The following is a 20,540-nucleotide window of genomic DNA, read 5'->3' as shown; positions in this document are numbered from 1 at the left end:
GGGCTCACAGTCTAGAAGGGGGAGACAGAGAACAAAACAAAACATATTAACAATATAAACTAATTAGAATAAATATGTACAAATAAAATGAATAAATAAATAGAGTAATAAATACGTACAAACATATATACATATATACAGGTGCTGTGGGGAGGGGAAGAAGGTAAGGTGGGGGGATGGGGAGGGAGAGGAGGGGGAGAGGAAGGAGGGAGCTCAGTCTGGGAAGGCCTCCTGGAGGAGGTGAGCTCTCAGTAGGGCCTTGAAGGGAGGAAGAGAGCTAGCTTGGCGGATGTGCGGAGGGACGGCATTCCAGGCCAGGGGAATGATGTGGGCCGGGGGTCGATGGTGGGACAGGCGAGAACAAGGCACGGTGAGGAGATTAGCAGCAGAGGAGCGGAGGGTGTGGGCTGGGCTGTAGAAGGAGAGAAGGGAAGTGAGGTAGGAGGGGGTGAGGTGATGGAGAGCCTTGAAGCCGAGGGTGAGGAGTTTTTGCCTGATGCGTAGGTTGATTGGTAGCCACTGGAGATTTTTGAGGAGGGGAGTAACATGCCCAGAGTATTTCTGGACAAAGACAATCCGGGCAGCGGCATGAAGTATGGGTTGAACTAGGGAGAGATAGGACAATGGGAGATAGGAGAGAAGGCTGATACAGTAATCCAGACGGGATAGGATGAGAGCTTGAATGAGCAGGGTAGCGGTTTGGATGGAGAGGAAAGGGCGGATCTTGGCAATGTTGCGGAGCTGAGACTGGCAGGTTTTGTTGATGGCTTGGATGTGAGGGGTGAACGAGAGAGCAGAGTCGAGGATGACACCAAGGTTGTGGGCTTGTGAGACGGGAAGGATGGTAGTGCCGTCAACAGTGATGGGAAAGTCAGGGAGAGGGCAGGGTTTGGGGGGGAAGACAAGGAGTTCAGTCTTGGACATATTGAGTTTTAGGTGGCGGGCAGACATCCAGATGGAGATGTCCTGAAGGCAGGAGGAGATGCGAGCCTGGAGGGAGGGAGAGAAAGCAGGGGCAGAGATGTAGATTTGGGTGTCATCAGCGTAGAGATGATAGTTGAAGCCATGGGAGTGAATGAGGTCACCAAGGGAGTGAGTGTAGATCGAGCACAGAAGGGGACCAAGAACTGAAACTTGAGGAACCCCTACAGTAAGGGGATGGGATGGGGAGGAGAAGCCTGCAAAAGAGACTGAGAATGAACGGCCGGAGAGATAAGAGGAGAACAAGGAGAGGACGGAGTCTGTGAAGCCAAGGTTGGATAGTGTGTTGAGGAGAAGGGGGTGGACCACAGTGTTGAAGGCAGCTGAGAGGTCGAGGAGGATTAGGATAGAGTATGAGCCATTGGATTTGGCAAGCAGGAGGTCATTGATGACCTTTGAGAGGGCAGTTTCCGTGGAATGTAGGGAACGGAAGCCAGATTGGGGGGGGTCGAGGAGAGAGTTGGCGTTGAGGAATTCGAGGCAGCGCGTGTAGATGACTCGTTCAAGGAGTTTGGAAAGGAATGGTAGGAGGGAGATAGGGTGATAACTAGAAAGTGAGGTGGGGTCAAGAGAGGGATTTTTTAGGATGGGAGAGACGTGGGCATGTTTGAAGGCAGAGGGGAAGGAACCAGTGGAGAGTGAGCGGTTGCAGATGGATGTTAAGGAGGGGAGAAGGGTCCTAATCTCATGCTCTGCCACTTGTCTCCTGTGTGACTTTGAGCAAGCTACTTAGCGTCTCTGGGCCTCAATTCCTTTATTCAATAAATCAATAAATACGATTGATTGATTTATTCATAAAATGGGGATTTAATGCCTGTTCTCCCTCCCCCTTAGACCATGAGCCCCATGTAGGCTGTGTCTGTGCCTGTTCCAGTTATACTGGATCTACCGGAGTGCTTGGCACATAGCTAGCACTTAAAAACACCACAATTATTATAAAGTTGTCAGTGAAGCATTCTTGACCCTTCTCTTTTTAATGCTATGACAGCATTAAAGTCCTGTTTTCCCAGAGGATATGCTGACATTCTTTGAAACACATCCACTGCTTCTCCTCAGACATCTTCATTCTGCCTGTGCATCAGCCTTGTACAGTCTTGATTGTGCTATGGTGTCTGAAGTGCAAAATAAATGCCATTTCCTCTTTCTAGCAAATTAGCTAACAACAATTCCACCTTTTTGTCACAATAACTCAACCCTTCCATTACTCTCTAGCCAATAACCATTTTTCTAAGAGATTAGCTTTTCTCATGAACGACCTGCTACTTAAAATTTGAAATTCAGGGTCACGGTGGCCTAAATGCTGAATATGAGTCAGCAGTCCATGCTGTTATAAAGCAGGATAATAAGCAAAACTGAGAAGTAATTTTCCTGCTCTACTTAACATTCCTAAGGTCAATTTAAAAGATGATTTTCATTTAAAATTTTCACATTATGGAGTGTTGGAGACATTCTAGACAAGACAAAAATTGATTTAAACAATGAAAATGGACAACGACAAGTTAAAAAGGCTGTTTATGCTGGGAAAAGAGGAATCTTGGGAAGGGTTAATATGAAAATAATAATGACTTCCTCCTAGGATAAAGGGGATTTATGTTGGAATAGGAAGTATTTAGGTTAAATACATGGAAGAAATTCTGGATCATGTCTTCTCCCTCTAGAGTGTAAGCTCCTTATAGGTAGGGAAAATTTCTACTAACTCTGTAATAATATTACACTCTTTCAAGTGCTTTGTACAGTGCTCTGCACACTGCAAGCACTCAATAACTACGATTGATTACAAAATACTGGAATAGGTTAGTCTGCAAGATATGTATTCTATATCTCTCTCGTTCAATCAATCAATCACATTTATTATTTTCTGGGGGCAGAGCACTGTACTAAGCACTTGGGAGAGTACAATATAACAATTTAACAGTGTTGGTAGACACATTCCATGCTCACAACCAACCCACGTATTCATTCTCCACCAATCCTTTTGGGTCTATCTTCACATCACTAAAATCTGCCCTTTCATTTCCATCTAAACTGCTACCATGCTGATCCAAGCGTGTATCTTATCCCACCTCAACTACTGCATCTGCCTCCCTCATTGACCTCTCTGTCCCTGTCTCTACCCTCTCCAGTTCATTCTCCACTTTCCTGCCCAGATCATTTAAAAAAAAAATTCAGTCTGTGTTTACCCAGTCCTCAAAAACCTTAAATGGGTGCCCATCCACCTCTGCATCAAACAGAAATTCCTCACCTTTGGCTTTAAGGCACTCTATCAACTCTCTCCCTTCTTCGTTACTTCATTGAACTTCTACTACAAACCAACCAGTACACTTCACTTTTTTACCATCACCCTAGTCTCTGCACCTTCACTTGTCTGTTCCACTGCCAACCCCTTACCCACCTCCTTCCTCTGGCTTGAACCTCTCTCCTCTTTCATATCTGACAGACCACCATTCTGCCCACCTTCAAAGTCTTATTAAAATCACAACTCCTCTGAGAGGTCTTCATTTCACCTACTTGCCCTCCCTCTGTTTTGCCTACACACTTGGATCTGTACGCTCTGAGCACCTCCTCACACTTAAGTACATATCGCTACAGTCTCCCATTTCGGTAATTTATTTTAATGTCTGCCTCCTGCTCTAGAAAGTTAGCTCCTCCCAGGTATGGATCGTGTCTACCATCTCTATTGTTTGGTACTCTCCCAAGCTTAGTACAGTACCCTGCGTACAGTAAATTCTCAATAAATACCATTGTTTGATTCTCTATTGTTGGAGATTTTTTATAATAATTAGGGTATTTGTTAAGCGCTTACTATGTGCCAGGCTTGCCAAAAGTTCAAAACCAGTGAGAAGTGAACTAGCTGTGGGCAGAGAATGTGTCTGTTTATTGTTACATTGTATTCTCCCAAGTGCTTAGTACAGTGCTCTGCACACAGTAAGCGCTCAATAAATATGATTGAATGAATGAACTGTGTGTGTTTGCTTATGTGTGGCTGTGTTAGAAGACATGTAAGTGGAGTATATACAGATTTTGCAAAACGTTTCATGCACTAAAGTGTTTAGATGCGCAAGGCTTGGCTTGATATCAAACATCGTGAGATTATTCAGATACAGGTGTAGCAATGCAAGCAGGAAATAAAGGATGGAATAGTTAGCCCTTTAAAACCCTTTCCCACACTAAATGATTCTTTGACAGGTCATTTTCAGTGGAATCTCCTTTTAAAGCATTTTGTCATAGTGCAACATTCTCTCTTGGTGTTTCCACTCCTCCCCCCACCACCCCCCCGGACCATTCTCTCTTTCTCTGGCATCATACCTAGTGATGATGATGATAATGATAATAGTATTTATTAAGGGATTGCTCTGTGCCAAACCCTGTGATAAGTTTTGGGGAGATACAAGATGATATCTTCCCTGGGCTTGGCATCTCCATCCCATCTTAAATGACTGGGTTTGCAGTCTTCACTTTAGTCCACAGCCTCCATTCTTGCCTTTGGAGCTGGCAGTTTCTGATCAACATCTGCCTCCAGGGCTGGGTGGTCATGCCCAGGTTCTCTATGGGGGTGGAGATTTACAGGAGTTTTCTCCTAGACAATAGGACTTGTTATTAATACTTTATGTCCTTTAGTCTACTGGTAAAGCAATTTCAATTGCTCACAAGGTGATTTTATGACTATGTATGTACCGGTCTACAAGTGAGAAATTCCATTGTTAATGGTAATGCGATGTCACATAATCTTATGTGCCTTTCTTGTTTTGGGCTTTTTAGGCCAACTCCACAAATAACCTGGAAAAAGTTGGATGGAAATTTGCCCAAGGACAGGGAAGCACAAGAAAATTTTGGAAAGACCTTGAAGATAGAACAAGTGTCTAATACGGATGAAGGAACTTATCTCTGCTCAGCAAGCAATTTTATGGGATCAGCTAAACATGAATTTCATGTTACTGTGGAAGGTGCTATCTCCATTCAAACAGACCTCTAATCCTTTAGAATGATAAATTAGAATAAGCAAAGGGTGGAAAATGAAATATTTGGGCAAATTTGTAATGATGACAGCCTATCAATTGAGGGCCATTCTCAAAGCAAGTTAGGCATGTTTGAGAGTATATTAGCTCTTTCAAGGCATTCAGCATTAAGATGTCATTTGGTCAACTGATGCTCTGGTGCTAATTGATACCTTGAGGCCTGAAAGGGTTAATATACCTCACAAGACACCATATAACAGAGAAGCTGGCTCAGTTCAGAGAATCTGATCCACTATCTCTATATTGAAAGTCTTAGAGTTTCAAAAGGTTTGGTTTGTTGAAGGAAAAAAAAAATATCACAAAGCACACTACCTGATCTCACACTTAGGTTGACTTCTCCAGATTGTTTCTTTTTTGCCTATTGGATAGAGCAGTACAGAGTACTAGTATGTTTGTTAAGGGGGAAAGACAATGTCAGGTCCTCTAGAAATGTCAACAGAACTTCCCACATTCACTTTCTAAGGCTGGCTCCTATATTTAGGAATTTATTCCCAACCCTCAATTTTACTGCCAAACTCAGAAATCCAGGTTGCCCAGTTCCGGGAATTTTTTTTTAACACATGAAAAAAGCACTGGGACTTAAAGAAAAAATATTACCCAACCCTTTGATCCCATAAAGGAAGTGAGCTATATAACTGCAAGGTAACATTACTATTGTTTTTATGTCATATTATACAAGCTGCCACCAGTGAAAGGAAGGAGAACTAGAAGCATGAAATATGACAAAAAAGCCTCTGCCGGAAACCAAAATGGCCAAACAATTTGGGTTCCAAATGAAACTAGGAAAATGTTTTTGTTTTTCTATAAAATTAAAACATTCATGTATATTAATATTCTATAGGTAGATGCTTTTTTTGGAGTTTGAAAAATTAAATATGAATTACCTAAGCAGTAATGTTTCCCATAATAATGCTGATGCTATTCACATCCCCATATTTCTGCCAGATAGGAAAATGAAAGAAGGTTTTTAGAAGCAAAACAATGCTGAGAGCATGTTTATCCCTGGTACTAACAAATTACCATACTCTATACAAAGCAGCACAAGCAGTATTAAAATCAACATCTGCTAACATCCAGATATTCTTCTTAACTTAATCCTCCACTTTTATGGAGGAATCCAGAGAGGAGGAAGAGATTCCAAAAGCTGTTTTCCCTAAATTTCAAATTATTTGATAACCAGATGACATGATTTTACTTTTTCGTACCCCAGCCCCGAACAACAAAGAATTTTTCCAAATTTATGATTTTTTTACACAACACACAAACACACACACACACACACACACACACACACACGGATAATTGTGAGCTGCTACTGTATTCTCAGTTGCTGACTCTTAGAAATCCTTCCAGATGGCCTGTAATGTCTCCACAGAAGCTGCATATTTTAACAATCTGGCCATGGTTTTCTTGACTCCAAAACTGAAATGCAGGATTGAAAAAAAAATACAAGGAATGAAAAATTAAGCAATTCAAAATGTTGTCAATGAGATGCTACAGGAACATAGGCTTCCTAAACAAATGATTGTTTCTATTCACAAAACAACTATTAACTCTATTGAGATGTAAATAATGTTTTTACAAGAACCATTAAATCCCCTTTCCCTGTGAATAGTTAATATAGGTGTCTCCTGGCCATATATATCAGGAATCTTTTCTATGCTTGCAAGTGAAAGCTAAATCAAACTACAAAGCCTCCATTTCTAGAGTCTTGAAGCTATAAATATCACCTTCATTAATCAAATGGGGTGATTCACTCACACTCTCTCATTCTCCTTCCTGTCTCTTCTCTATCCCTTTCTTTCCTAGTTTAAGATCACATAAATGAGTCCAGTATTAAACATATGAGGAAGAACAAATCTTGTTGTCTATTTTGATTGTCCAATCTATTTGCCTTGATACCTACTTGATTAAATCAGAACCTGGCTTGAATTCTCTATTTTATGTATTATTTCCCATTCTTAAATACTTAGCAGCATTTTTGAGCTATTCAATTTGGCTAGTCCTATTGAGCAACCAAAAAAAATCTCAGAAAATTTTCCATAAAGCACATGCCAATTGTTTAGTTGTCCATAATGTGATTACACACTGTTTTAGTATGGAATAACTTTCTGTCACCGAGGTATATTCCGGGACACTAAAATGATCATAAAATCAGGTTTTTTTTTCATGTAGAATTAAAATGAGATTTTGACTCTGTTCAATTCAATTATCTATCTAAAATTAAAATGACCAAACCCTTGAAAAAATAGTTTCAATTTTTAATCAGTAAAACAAATTAACCTCAGCACTATTCCTGATCCTGAATCCAGAAAACTAGGAAACAATTATTGTAATGTCATCCTCAAGAATTCCATACAACCACGCTTTGAGAATTCCAAGTGCTTTTTTGAGAAAATAAAAAAAGTCTAATATCCCTGTGACATATCACCTGTCAAAAAAACTTCCCCTGGACAGGAATAAAAATATAATAATACAAACTAGGTGTAAATTCCACAAAAGTCAAATTCAGTCTTCCACTTACAATACCTCAGAAGGTAGAGTTTACAGCAGAGGAGAAAGAGACAAGAGAAGCACAACAGTGTTAAAGTGTTAGAGAAAATATCCAGACAATTGGAAGGGGACTTCATTTTGTGGGGTTTCCTAGACAGTGGTGCCCTGAGGGGTTATGGGCGAAATCTAGGCAGCATTAGGGCATACATATAAAACCAAAAGAAAAGGTCAAAGAGTATGTCTTGGTATAGCTGATACACAATCTAATCCATTCCAGATCCCAGGTCCCCCTGGTCACCTTAGTGCTTATCTAGCATTCAGGTTAGCAATAAATGTTTGGGAAATATCTGGATTTGATGCATTTATTCACCTCTACTAGGATAGGAGGCTGTTCATTCAGTTTCTGTATTTGGTTGTGGGTATTCTAGTGAATGAAAAATGAAACTAAGGCAGCTAATGATGGATTTTGAAAGATAAAATAGTTGTAAAATATCTGTTGGGATTGATCTCAATTAAGAACTCATACAAATCTGCTCAAATGTAGTGTAGCTTTGGAGTGAGAAGTGATTGAATTTTAGTAAAATATGAAGTCCCATAAGCTCCAGGATTGAAATTGTTGGCCAGATATAGAAGCTGTTCTCTGGACTATTCTGTTTCAGACATTATTCTGCAAGCTACCTGCTTAAAGGGACAACAAAAAACAACCTTGCACATTTAACAATTCAGGAGTTGTTAAACTCCTTCCCACCCTTTCAAAGTGATTACAAAGGGAATTTTCATGTTCGTACTTGACCAGTTTTTCGTTTGCTATTTCACCACCCTTTTTTTGGTAAATCTGTGAAGAGACTTGATTTTTCTTCAAATCCATAGCCAATCATAAGTAGGACAATTCTATTTTTTAATATTTTTTAATACATCTCAGACATCATGGTTTTTTTTTTCCCTTTGGACTTTTTTGACAAATCCCCTTCTGACAAATCCAAGAGCACACACCTTGGGAAATAACTATAGCTTATAACACTGGGGCCAAACTCTGTCTAGGGTTTTGAGCAATTTCCACCAATCGAAAATCATCCAAGGGCACAATTGAGCCTAACTCCCTTTATTCTATCCTGACACAATAGTGTATCCAAGGTGACAAAATATGAAAGCAACATTTGCACTGAAAAAAGAATACGTTTCATTTTGTCTATCGGGAAGCAGCTCCTAGAAACGCTGCACTGTGTTTGAGAGGATTGGGTTACACAAGTTTTCCTAGTTGTTTTGAGAGCTTGAAGTTAGATCCCTGTTCTAGTTTGAGTCCAAAACATCTGTGAGGCTAGTGGTTTCTGAAAATTCATTGAATGAGGCTGATTCGTATCCCTGGGGTGGGGGTGGTAAGTCTGCCAGCACATATTTAGCAAGAGAGAACACATCCTCTCTTTACTTGAGGAGAATAGCACTAAAGAGGGGATAGCTGGTGCGTGCCAGGGGCAGGGCCCGCAGCCATATGTGACCAGAAATTCTCCTGGTCATGTTGTGGCTGCCAGGATGCTTCCTGGCCAAGGTTTGCCTGCCCTCTGCCAAGAGTCTCACTGGCTGTCCCCAGCTGTTAAGCCATCCTCTACTCCACTGAGGAGGCAGAGGATGTGCCTTCTCCAGAGGGAAGCGGGGAATTAGACTAAAATGCAAGATATAAGTTGTTCTCTATTGAAAACCATTTAAAGAATTGTTTATCATTTTTAAGGAATTTATGAACATTTAAATCCTAAAGCATTTGTCAGATTTGTTGGCCTTCCAGATTTATTAATAACATAAGAACATAAGAAATGCCATTACTAGGTCAGACCAATGGTCCATCCAGCCCAGTATTCTGTCTCCAACAGTGACACCAAAGGATGATTGGAAGAACACTCAACTTGAGAGTAAGATATAAGCTTGTATAATACATTCATATCGATCTGACCTTCTGGCTCATCCTATCCTGTTTCTCTCTTTTTTAGAAACGATATTTCAACCCTTAAGATGATCGTATTTTTTTCTATGAGCAATTTAAATTGATTTTAAAGACCTCAAAATTGTTGCAACAGTGATCCTTTTACGCTTAACTCTCAAAAAACAAAAATCTGCCAGTAAAAAAAAAACTCTCCTGAATACTTGGTAGAGTTCGCCATCTGCTGGAATATAGTAAATTTTGAAGGGCTTGGAATTTGTGGCTTCTCTTGTACAGAATTTGCTAACACGATTGTGTCCCTTACAATGACAGAGCCCCCTCGCTGGACACAAAAACCAAAAAGCGGTGTGTATAGTATTGGGAGCAATGCAATCCTGCGATGTGAAGCTTCTGGCAATCCTCAGCCTGAGATCAAGTGGAAAAGGAATGGCTTACCTGTGAATAGTAAGTAATAATTAATGGTAGTTTGTCCGGGGCAATATGTTTCTGATGCTTTTGGTTTCCTTTATTGAACTTGCGTCAACCTCCTGGTCTCAGGCAAGAAATGTCCTGAGATACCAGATGTGGTTGATAATGCATATCAGTGACATAAATAAAATTTTTCTTCAAAACTAAAGGTGTTCTGTAGATGCCCCACAACCAGTAACAGTTTGTTCTCTATTGACTCGGGGGGAAATTAAAAAAAAATCCAGCAGTAGTGAATTTTCCTTTAAGGTAAATATCACTACAAATATTCAGTAAAACATTAATTGAATCACAAAGCAGCCAACCTACTAATTCTGAAAAAGGATAAACAGAATTCATGGCAAATTCCTAAACTACATTTTAGATGATAATTTCAACTTCCTTTATCATCAAACCTTTCATCTGAATATACCTCAATTTCCTTATCTATAAAATAATAATAATTATTATTATTATGGTATTTGTTATGTACTTACTATGTGCCAGGCACTGTGTTAAGCACTGGAGCACAGTACAAGCAAATCGGGTTGGACGCAGTCCCTGTCCCTCTTGGGGCTCAGTCTTAGTCTCCATTTTACAGATGAAGTAACTGAGGCACAGAGAAGTGAAGTGCCTTGCCCAAGATCACAGAGCAGGCAAGTGCCAGAGCCAGAATTAGAACCCATGACCTTCTGAATCTCAGGCCTGTGCTCTATCCACTATGCCATGCTGCTTCTCTAGTAAAATGTTAGTATATGCTGGTTTTCCCCCCATTAGACTCTGAGCCCCCTGAGTGAGAGGGTCTGTATCTGATATGATTGTACTACATCTAGCCCAGCACATGGCACATAATAAGTGATTAACAAACATCATTATTATTGTTTCTCACTCACTGCCCTGCTTTTCCTTTGGTGAAAGTGCAGATTTACTCAGCAAATTGATCAAAGACCAAGCGCTTAGTACAGTGCTCTGCACACAGTAAGTGCTCAATAAATATGATTGAATGAATGAATATTTGGTGGAGGAGAAAGTGAAAACTTATAGCTTAAATGATGTTTGCTGACTACTAGTAAATATCTCATAGATTCAATAGGACCGCTTTATAAATCAGATAGCGTACCATGGATTCACTGAATCAATCAGTCAATCGAACAGTGGCATTTGAGTGCTTACTGCATGCAGATCACTGTATTCATTCATTCATTCATTCAATCATATTTATTGAGCGCTTTCTGTGTGCAGAGCACTTGACTAAGCGCTTGGGAAGTGCAAGTCGGCAACGTATAGAGATGGTCCCTACCCAACAACAGGCTAAGCGCTTGGGGGAGAGAGTACAATACCGTTGGTGGATACAATCCCTGCTCACAGGAAATTTACAACCGAACTCACCTAAAGAGCCAGGCATGTTTTGTTTTACTGACTCTTCAGGAGAAAAGCAGGGAAGTACATTAAACCCTCTATACAGTGTCTGTAGACCTTACAAGAACATTCAACACCATCTGTAGACCAGGTCTCTAGCATCCACTGAAAAATTTTAGCTGCTCTATAGTTTATCAAGTGGATAGCAACTGCAACAGTGCAACACGGAGCAATTTGTACATGCACAAGCTAAAGAAGCTGTTGTCAATCGTGTATTGGTCTTATCAACATATCTAACATGCATACTGATAAAAATCTCAGCATCAATAGCATCATCTTCAAACCTAAAACACAGCTCTATGCCTAGTGTATTCTGTAATCAAGTCCTCGAGAATATTCCCCAAAATCGTGCCGAAGGAAACTTTGTATGAGGGTGTGCATTTTTTTCTTTAATGGTATTTGTTAAGTGCTTACTATGGGCCAGGCACTGTACTAGGCACTGTGGTAATAATAATGATGGTATTTGTTAAGCGCTTACTATGTGCCAAGCACTGTTCTAAGCACTGGGGTAGATACAAGGTAATCAAGTTGTCCCACGTGGGGCTTACAGTCTTAATCCCCATTTTACAGATGAGGTAAGTGAGGCCCAGAGAAGTGAAGTGGCTTGCCCAAGGTCACACAGCAGACAAGTGGCAGAGTCGGGATTAGAACCCACATCCTCTGACTCCCAAGCCCGTGCTCTTTCCACTAAGCCAAGCTGCTTCTGCTAATCAGGTTGGACACAGTCCATGTGACCTATGGGGCTCACAGTCTTAATCTCCATTTCACAGAAGATGTAACTGAGGCATAGAGAAGTTAAGCTATTTGCCAAAGGTCACACAGCAGACCATGGCAGAACTGGGATTAGAACCTAGGTCCCAGAACCCCAGAGAAGTGCAAAACTCCAGTGGTTGCCTATTAACCTTCAAATCAAACAAAAACTCCTCACCCTGGGCTTCAAGGCTCTCCATCACCTCACCCCCTCCTACCTCACCTCCCTTCTTTCCTTCTACAGCCCAGTACACACACTCTGCTCCTCTGCCGCTAACCTCCTCAATGGGCCTTGTTCTCACCTGTCCTGCCGTCAACCCTTGGCCCATGTCCTATCTCTGGCCTGGAATGCCCTCCCTCCACACATCCGCGAAACTAGCTCTCTTCCTCCTTTCAAAGCCCTACTGAGAGCGCACCTCCTCCAGGAGGCCTTCCCAGACTGAGCCCCCCCCTTTTTCCTCACCTCCTCCTCCTCCCCCCACCCCCCCACCCTACTCCCTTCCCCTCCCCACAGCACTTGTATATATTTGTACATATTTATTACTCTATTTTATTAATGATGTGTATATAGCTATAATTTTATTTATTCTGATGGTATTGACACTTGTCTACTTGTTTTGTTTTGTTGTCTGTCTCCCCCTTCTAGACTGTGAGACCATCGTTGAGTAGGGACCGTCTCTATATGTTCCCGATTTGTACTTCCCAAGCGCTTAGTACAGTGCTCTGCACACAGTAAGCGCTCAATAAATACGATTGCATGAATGAATGAATGAATGAATGACTTGCCCAAGGTCACACAGCAGCCAAGTGGCAGATCTGGGATTAGAACCCAGGTCCTTCTGACTCCTAGGCCTGTGCTCTATCCACTAGACCATGCTGCTCCTCTATTTCATATTACTTCTTTAGTTGATTTGTAAATATATTGTGTAACTTTCTCATTTGGAAATTATTTTATCCTTTTCAGAAGAAAATCTTGTCTCCAGTGGTCAGATCTTACCAAGAGAGATTAGTCTTACCAATTTGCAACTTGATCAGAGTGCTGTGTATCAGTGTGAAGCCTCAAACAAGCATGGCACCATTCTGGCCAATGCCAATGTTGATGTGTTAGGTAAGTCTCAATTCTCTCTGAAAGCGGATCAGTGAGTCTGGGTTTAGAGTATCCTAGAGGAAAAGTGAAAGTGTCATATCCATTGGAAATCCAAACTATGAAAAGTGTTTTCTCATATCCATGAATCAAAGTTGGGTTTCTATTTTTCTGTGCCATAAAAAATCCTGCAATGCAGTGAGACCCTACTCGGGGGAGAGAGCAAGTTGTGCATAGAAGAAAATGCTTCTCCCTTTGCCTAGTCCCTCTTCCAATCTAGTAGGTATAATTCTGAAGGTTGTGCATTATCTTCTCTTGTGCATATCTCTAGACTGGACCATCCAATTTTATACTGGGCAGTTTGGTTTTCAGCTGGCCTCTTCCCTGTCCCCTTATGATGTGATTTTGGATGCTTTGGGGTCTGGTTTTGTGGGGTTTATTTGGTCATAAGCTCTCTCTGCCATAGAACTGATGCCAAGTTTTGGAGCACAAATACTATGCCAGGCTTCACACTCTCCTGGGCAGGGAACCAATGGCTCTGGGTTCAGGAGCCACCTGCAGGAATGTTCTAGGACCCCGTGAAATCTGCACTATTTGGCAAAATGGCACCTGTGGCATCACCACTTTACACTGCAAATCCTGGTGTATTGTGTGTGACATGCGCATTTCCTTGTTTGCTATATGAGATATAAGATATATATCATCATATTGCTGAAAGGGGTTTCCTGGGTGGAAATCACTCAAGGTTTGCTGGGTGGAAATGGTAGTTCATTTGAAGCATGATTCTGACACTCACAAAGAAACTCCACTCCACACCCTACCTGGAATTGTAGAAGTCCAGGGCTTTCCCCAGTCCAATATCAGGCCAAGACCTCGGTGTTCAGGAAGAAATTCTCAGCAGGGAGTTTTCAAGCATATATTAAAGGTCTCTCCCATTTCTTCATACCTTCCCACTTTCCTTTTCCCATCCCAAAAGGGAGCCAGGTGTCTGTCCATAACAAACCTAACCTGCAGTCTTTGGGATGGGCAGTAGAGTGGTTTATGCCCTTACTCTCTCCCTCTCTCTCTCCCCCAGCCATAGTGACCTTTTCATGCCCCTCACTAGCAAGCACGGGACCCTTCCCTTCTTTCAATGCTGTTCCTTTTCTCTCTCTCACTAAGAGTAGTCACTAAGAGCCTGGGCAAGCCTGGTCAAATGTTTCCAAGTATGACGCCTTACTCCTTGGTCCAGGTTAGGGCTAGCTTGATTCTGAAACTGGATTAAGGGACTGAAATTTAGGCACATCCTTTTCAGAAGGAGTGTGGCCAAACCTCTCGGGCTGGATTCCATGGATCAGTATTAGGTTGGGGGCAAGGCATAAGTAGAATTAGGGAAGAACAGGGGAAGAATCGCTATGGCCTTTCTGGATATGAAAGGAAGACTTGCATCCTATGATAAATACTTGAAAAATTGCATTTGCATATTTGAGCATTCGATTTTACAGAAACACAGGTGTTTTTATTATTTGTTGAGTTTTTTGGTCTATTGATTGTATCAATCAATCAATGGTATTTATTGACCACAACAGAATTAGCAGGCATGTTCCTTGCCCATAAGGAGCTTATATAAAACTTTTACTGTGGTTTTTATCTTTCAAGAAAATAAGAGTTTAGATGCAGAATGATAAAAATGTTGCTTTTTAACTCAAGCGTATAACACCCCATGTTCCATTTTCTAGATATTATTCCAGTAATGCTGACCTTAGATGGTGAAAACTATGCTGCAGTCATTGGTTATAGTGCTTTCTTACACTGTGGAGTTTTTTCCTCACCTCCTGCACAGATAACTTGGTAAGTAGGATCATTTGCATGGCTTTTCTTCCATAAATGCTGCTTGTAACCACTCCCTGGTTATTTAAATGTAAATGGACAATGTCAACTGGCCAGTGCATATTTTTGTAGACCTGTGGACAGACTAAACATTATTTTGTTTGATCCCTCAAGGATTTTCTACTAATTATTCTAGAATAGGTTCCAGGGTGTCCTCTACTTTTACTGTTTCTGTGCCTGGGGGTACCACTAAGTACATTGCAGCAATAAGCTAACAAATGTCATAGGTTAATGCCATGATTAATGGTCATGAGGTCAAATCCCGGCTCTGCCAATTGTCAGCTGTGTGACTTTGGGCAAGTCACTTAACTTCTCTGGGCCTCAGTTACCTCATCTGTAAAATGGGGATTAAGACTGTGAGCCCCACATGGGACAACCTAATCACCTTGTAACCTCCCCAGCGCTGAGAACAGTGCTTTGCCTATAGTAAGCGCTTAATAAATGCCATCATTATTTATTATTAAATGGTATCCCAATGGACAGAATTGCAACTACTCAAAGTGCCTAAATACTTTTGGAGTACATGAGTATTGATAGTATTTATTGAGTACCAACTGGGTGCTGAGCTTTATATTGAATGATCACAAAATATACCAAAGAAATGAAACACATGATCTCTGCCCTCAAGCTTAAAATCAAAAGAGTAGAGGACATACTGAGAAAATTTTGAAAAAATTGTGAAAGTATGTAGCCATTAAAGTAATATTAGCACTGAAATCATCTGTAATCTCTATGATAGGCAGAGGGAGGACAGTGTCACCCCCCTTGGAGGTCCACGATTCTTTAAATCTGAAAATGGAACGCTAGAGATAAAACACACAACAAAAGAAGATTCTGGGTCATATAACTGTTTGGTGACCAATGCCAAAGGAAAAACTGGAGTCACGGCCTACCTGGCTATTAGAGGTAATAACTCTTTTTTTCTCGCACTCTGCAAAAGCCTTCATGAATTGACATGGCTTTAGTTTCTCCCATTTTCCGAGGGCAAATATGTGACCAAAGAAAGAATTCTTCACAGCTTATTTTCACAGTTCTTCATGCTCTCTGATTTCTTCCCATACCGAAATAGCAGGAGATGGAAAAACAACTAAAACTGTGGCAAATACTATTGGGCTTGGTCATAGCTGTGGTAATGTGGTGTTAAAATGTCTTTGGGAACAACAGAGCATATTATTTTAATATTTCTTCATTGCTTTTGCTCCTTCCCTGGATATGTACCTTTAACATTATATTTTCATAGGTAAATGTGCTCAGGGGTAGCATTACTGCGGGCACAATCTATAAATTGAAACTGTATGAATGTAGGTTCAGTTCTGATAGACTGTGGAGACCTTTCCTCCCTATCACTGAACAAAGCATGTTTTGGTTCTTTTGTTTCTCTGCATTTATGGACATAGAAATGACTGGAAGGTCACCAGCAGTCTGATGCCAATGTTGCTATTTAGGTTAACTGGCACAAAGCAAATTGATTAAAGGCCTGTTGTTTATAGATCACAAATAAAAGTCCTGGGAGTCCTTCCATGAGATCACTGGTTTTATTGTTGCTTTTGTTTGATAACTGCTTAAAGGAGCTTTTTTTTTAAGGTGGAAACAAAAGATTTGAAAGATCCTATAGTAATAGCTGGGAGGGCCTCCATGATTGGGATTGCATGGAGTATCTATGTGTGTCCATTCCCATGAATTGGCTGTTTTCTAACGCATTGAAATGTATTTGTTTCTTTCAGTTAAATGTTTCATTTCTCTCCACAAAGGTTTCCATTATTAAATAGGTCCAACAACCCCTAGCCTCATCGCCCACTACCGCAAATCCATGTGATTTTTTTTTTCGCAGACTTCACATTTCATCTGCATATTATTACTTAAGTAGCAGTTGCCCATAACACTACCCCATACTCTGCTCCTTTATCTTCAGTCATCATCTGCCCATCTCATTCTCCTTTCAGGTGTTAAAAATCCTCACATTAACCCTAGAAGGTAAGCAGGGAAAATTCAATCAATGGTGTTTATTGAGCACTTACTGTATGCAGAGCACTGTACTAATCTCTTGGGAGAGTACAGTATAACAGAGTTGGTAGACACATTCCATGGCAAAGTCACCATATTTTACCAAAGGGAAACTGAAGTAATTGTGGTGCCTATATCCATTTTATTGTCAAAAGATACACATTTGTGAAACTTAGTCAGTGACCCTAAAATGCAGATTTAGAACCTTGGCTCTTTCCTTTTGCCCTTCACTTGCAATCTCACCTCAATTCCTTTCTCATAACACCTCTCAGAGGTCATTAGAGCTACTGGAGGAAGCTACTCGTGGGCAGGGAACATGCCGACTGACTCTGTTATATCATGCTCTCCCAAGTGCTTAGCTCAGTGCATGTACGGTAAATGCTCAGTAAATATGATTGATTGGAGGATATAATCACCCCAACTGGGCTACAAAATGGTTGGGTCCTGCTCCATCTTCAAATTATCTAGACTATAAGCTCCTTGAGGGCAGGAATCTTGTCTGCTAACTCCATTGTAGTGTACTCTTCCATGTGCTTAGTACAGTGCTCTGCACACAGTAAGTGCTCAATAATACCATTGACTGATTGATTGGGATACTGGATCTGGTGCACCCCAAATATCTCTTTTGTCTCCCTCTGGTTTTTCTCCCCTTCCTCTCATCCCCCAGAAACCACCTTCCTTCTTAAAAGAACCTGCTCCCTCTACATTTGGGAGGAGAATAGGGCTCACCAAATCCTTATCATACTCTACACAACTGGTTATTTCAGTGGATGCCTGGGCTATATATTTTTTTTAAAGTGTAGGGGGGTGGAAGAGCTGTCTTTGGAGTCCTACCTTGGTCTTATTACTCCCTGTATTCTTTGCCCCTTAGCCATGTTTCCCTCAAACTAATCTTAGCATCTATTAGAAGTGGGATGAGAGAGAAATGAGGAAAGCCACATTTAATCACTGATAGTTGTTTCCTTCTTTTTCTCCTCTTTTTTTTTAAGGAGGTTCTTTGACTGTTGAGCATGTCCCAAAATCCTTTGTCTTCATTCTATACATAAAGGAGAAACTAGAATTTTTTTTTCACAATTAATCCATTGCATTCTCAATTGACATGAAATCAGTGATTCTTCACATTGAATTTTGATTTGAAAAGTTGGATTTGGAGTGAGTTTTGTAGTATGGATAGATTTGGATATTATCCTTTGTTACTGATCTTTTTTCTCGTCTTCTCCATGGAAACTCCTGTTCCTATTTTCTCTCCTCTGGAGGACTGGTTCTACTTAATGGCTTCCATCTTATCATAAATGTGTACTACCAAAATAGCAGCAAGGTCTAATGAGGTAGCACTAGTCTGATAACCCGAAACCTTGTATTCTGGTCCCAGCTCAGCCAGTGGCCTGCTGTGTGACTTCAAGCAGGTCACTTAAATTCTGTACAGCCAGTTCCACATCTGTAAGATGGGGATAGGATGGTGGGGGTATAAAATGAGGGAAACTGAGGTTAAATTGCTTTGGAAAGATAAAATGTATTTACATATTCAAAGTGATATTATTATTGTTATTTTTATTGTTCGGTTCAGATTTTCTTATGGCTTATTGTTATTTACCTACATTTGCAGGGGTATGAGATAAGGAAAACTTCTACTCCTTCCACCAAACACAACTGTTTCAGAAAAAAAAAACCAGGCCCTTATTTCTGTCACGGCCTAGTGGAAAGAGCATAGGCCTGAGAGTCAGAGGACCTGGGTTCAAATACTGACTTTACCACGTGCCTGCTATGTGACTTGGGCAAGCCACTTAACTTACCTGTGCCTCAGTTTTTCATCTGTAAAACTGGGATGAAATACCCATTCTCTCTCCTACTTAGTTGGAAAATCCCATGTGGGACAGGAACTGTGTCCAACCTAATTAATTTGTATCAACCTCAGCTCTTAGAACAGTGCTTGGCACATAGTATGCACTTAATAAATACAATTATTAATATGAGTATTAGTATTATTAGTCCCTCAACAGATGATGCAAGGCAAACCTGGGGAAAAATCCAGGGTAACACTACTTCATATTAATTAGCAGTTGTTTGGAAAATCCATACCGCATTTGATGTTTGAAAATTCAATCTAAAATCACGTCAGTCTTATGACACAGTTGGTTCCTAAAAAACTGTGTCTTAAGCCAAAATGTAAATTGGAACCACTTTTTTTTTAAAATGGCATTTGTTAAGCATTTACTACATGCCAGGCACTGTACTAAGCTCTGGGGTAGATACGAGCTAATCAGGTTGGACACAGTCCATGTCCCACACTGGGCTCACAGTCTTAATCCCCATTTGACAGATTAGCGAATTGAGGCACAGGATATTTGAGTGACTTGCCCAAGGACACACAGAAAACAAGTAGTGGAGTTGAGATTAGAACCCAGATCCTTCTGACTCATGGGCCTATGCGCTATCCACTAGGCAATGCTGCTTCTCTAGGAATGATATTATAAATAGAGCAATGTTTCCTCAAACAAATTTATTCAGAATTCTATACTGAATATGGATGAGGTCCATATTACTCATGTATAATGTGTAATGTATTCATACTGAATTAGAGAGATTCCATGGTGAGAAGCAGCATGGCTCAGTGGAAAGAGCCTGGGCTTGGGAGCCATAGGTTGTGGGTTCTAATCCTGCTCCATCAATCAATCAATCAATCAATCAATCGTATGTATTGAGTGCTTACTGTGTGCAGAGCACGGTACTAAGCTCTTGGAAAGTACAAGTTGGCAACACATAGAGACAGTCCCTACCCAACAGTGGGCTCACTCATCAGCTGTGTGACCTTGGGCAAGTCACTTCACTTCTCTGGGCCTCAGTTACCTCATCTGTAAAATGGGGATTAAAAGTGTGAGCCCCATATGGGACAACCCGATTACCTTGTTGTACCTATCCAGTGCTTAGAACAGTGCTTGACACATAGTAAGTGCTTAACAAATGCCATCATTATTATTTACATTACTGACAGTAAAACATATGTGTGAGCTTCTTCTGGGCAGGAAACATGTCTACCAATTCTGTTACATTGTAATCTACCAAACACTTAGTAAAGTGTTCTGCACACAGTAAGGGTTCAATAAATATGATTGATTGATTGACCCTCTCTGCTGATTCTGCCTGACGATCAGTAAAACCTCTCTACCCTCACACACACTGCCTCCCAGCCTCTGTCTCTTCCCCTCCCCCTCCACCATCTTTAAACTTTATCTTCTATCCCTCCTCCAATTTCACAGTTTTTAAAATTGCTTCCCTGCTTCATTCATTCATTCATTCATTCAATCGTATTTATTGAGCACTTACTGTGTGCAGAGCACTGTACTAAGCGCTTGGGAAGTACAAGTTGGCAACATATAGAGACGGTCCCTACCCAACAACGGGCTCACAGTCTAGAAGGGGGAGACAGACAACAAAACAAAGCAAGTGGACAGGTGTCAAGTTCATCACAACATCCAACAACATGCACCCATGGAGCTAATGCCATAAAGGTGGATAGCCTTATAAAACTAAAGTTAACGTGTTCAAA

The 20,540-nt window shown here is 40.9% G+C and overlaps 1 protein-coding gene across 6 annotated transcripts in view; it reads left to right on the top strand.

The window, feature by feature from the left end:
- CHL1 (cell adhesion molecule L1 like) overlaps nucleotides 1-20,540 on the top strand; it is a 217,082-nt gene that overhangs the window by 155,410 nt on the left and 41,132 nt on the right. For all 6 annotated transcript variants that reach the window (XM_038771645.1, XM_038771644.1, XM_038771648.1 and 3 more), the window contains 5 exons: nucleotides 4,741-4,925; nucleotides 9,736-9,867; nucleotides 13,001-13,144; nucleotides 14,839-14,950; nucleotides 15,729-15,895. In XM_038771645.1, coding sequence (XP_038627573.1) covers nucleotides 4,741-4,925; nucleotides 9,736-9,867; nucleotides 13,001-13,144; nucleotides 14,839-14,950; nucleotides 15,729-15,895 — 740 coding nt within the window. The remainder of the gene's footprint in view (nucleotides 1-4,740; nucleotides 4,926-9,735; nucleotides 9,868-13,000; nucleotides 13,145-14,838; nucleotides 14,951-15,728; nucleotides 15,896-20,540) is intronic.

The sequence above is a fragment of the Tachyglossus aculeatus genome, chromosome X1 (genome assembly GCF_015852505.1).
Source record: "Tachyglossus aculeatus isolate mTacAcu1 chromosome X1, mTacAcu1.pri, whole genome shotgun sequence".
NCBI classification, from domain to species: domain Eukaryota; kingdom Metazoa; phylum Chordata; class Mammalia; order Monotremata; family Tachyglossidae; genus Tachyglossus; species Tachyglossus aculeatus.
This window is presented reverse-complemented; position numbering and strand designations above follow the sequence as displayed.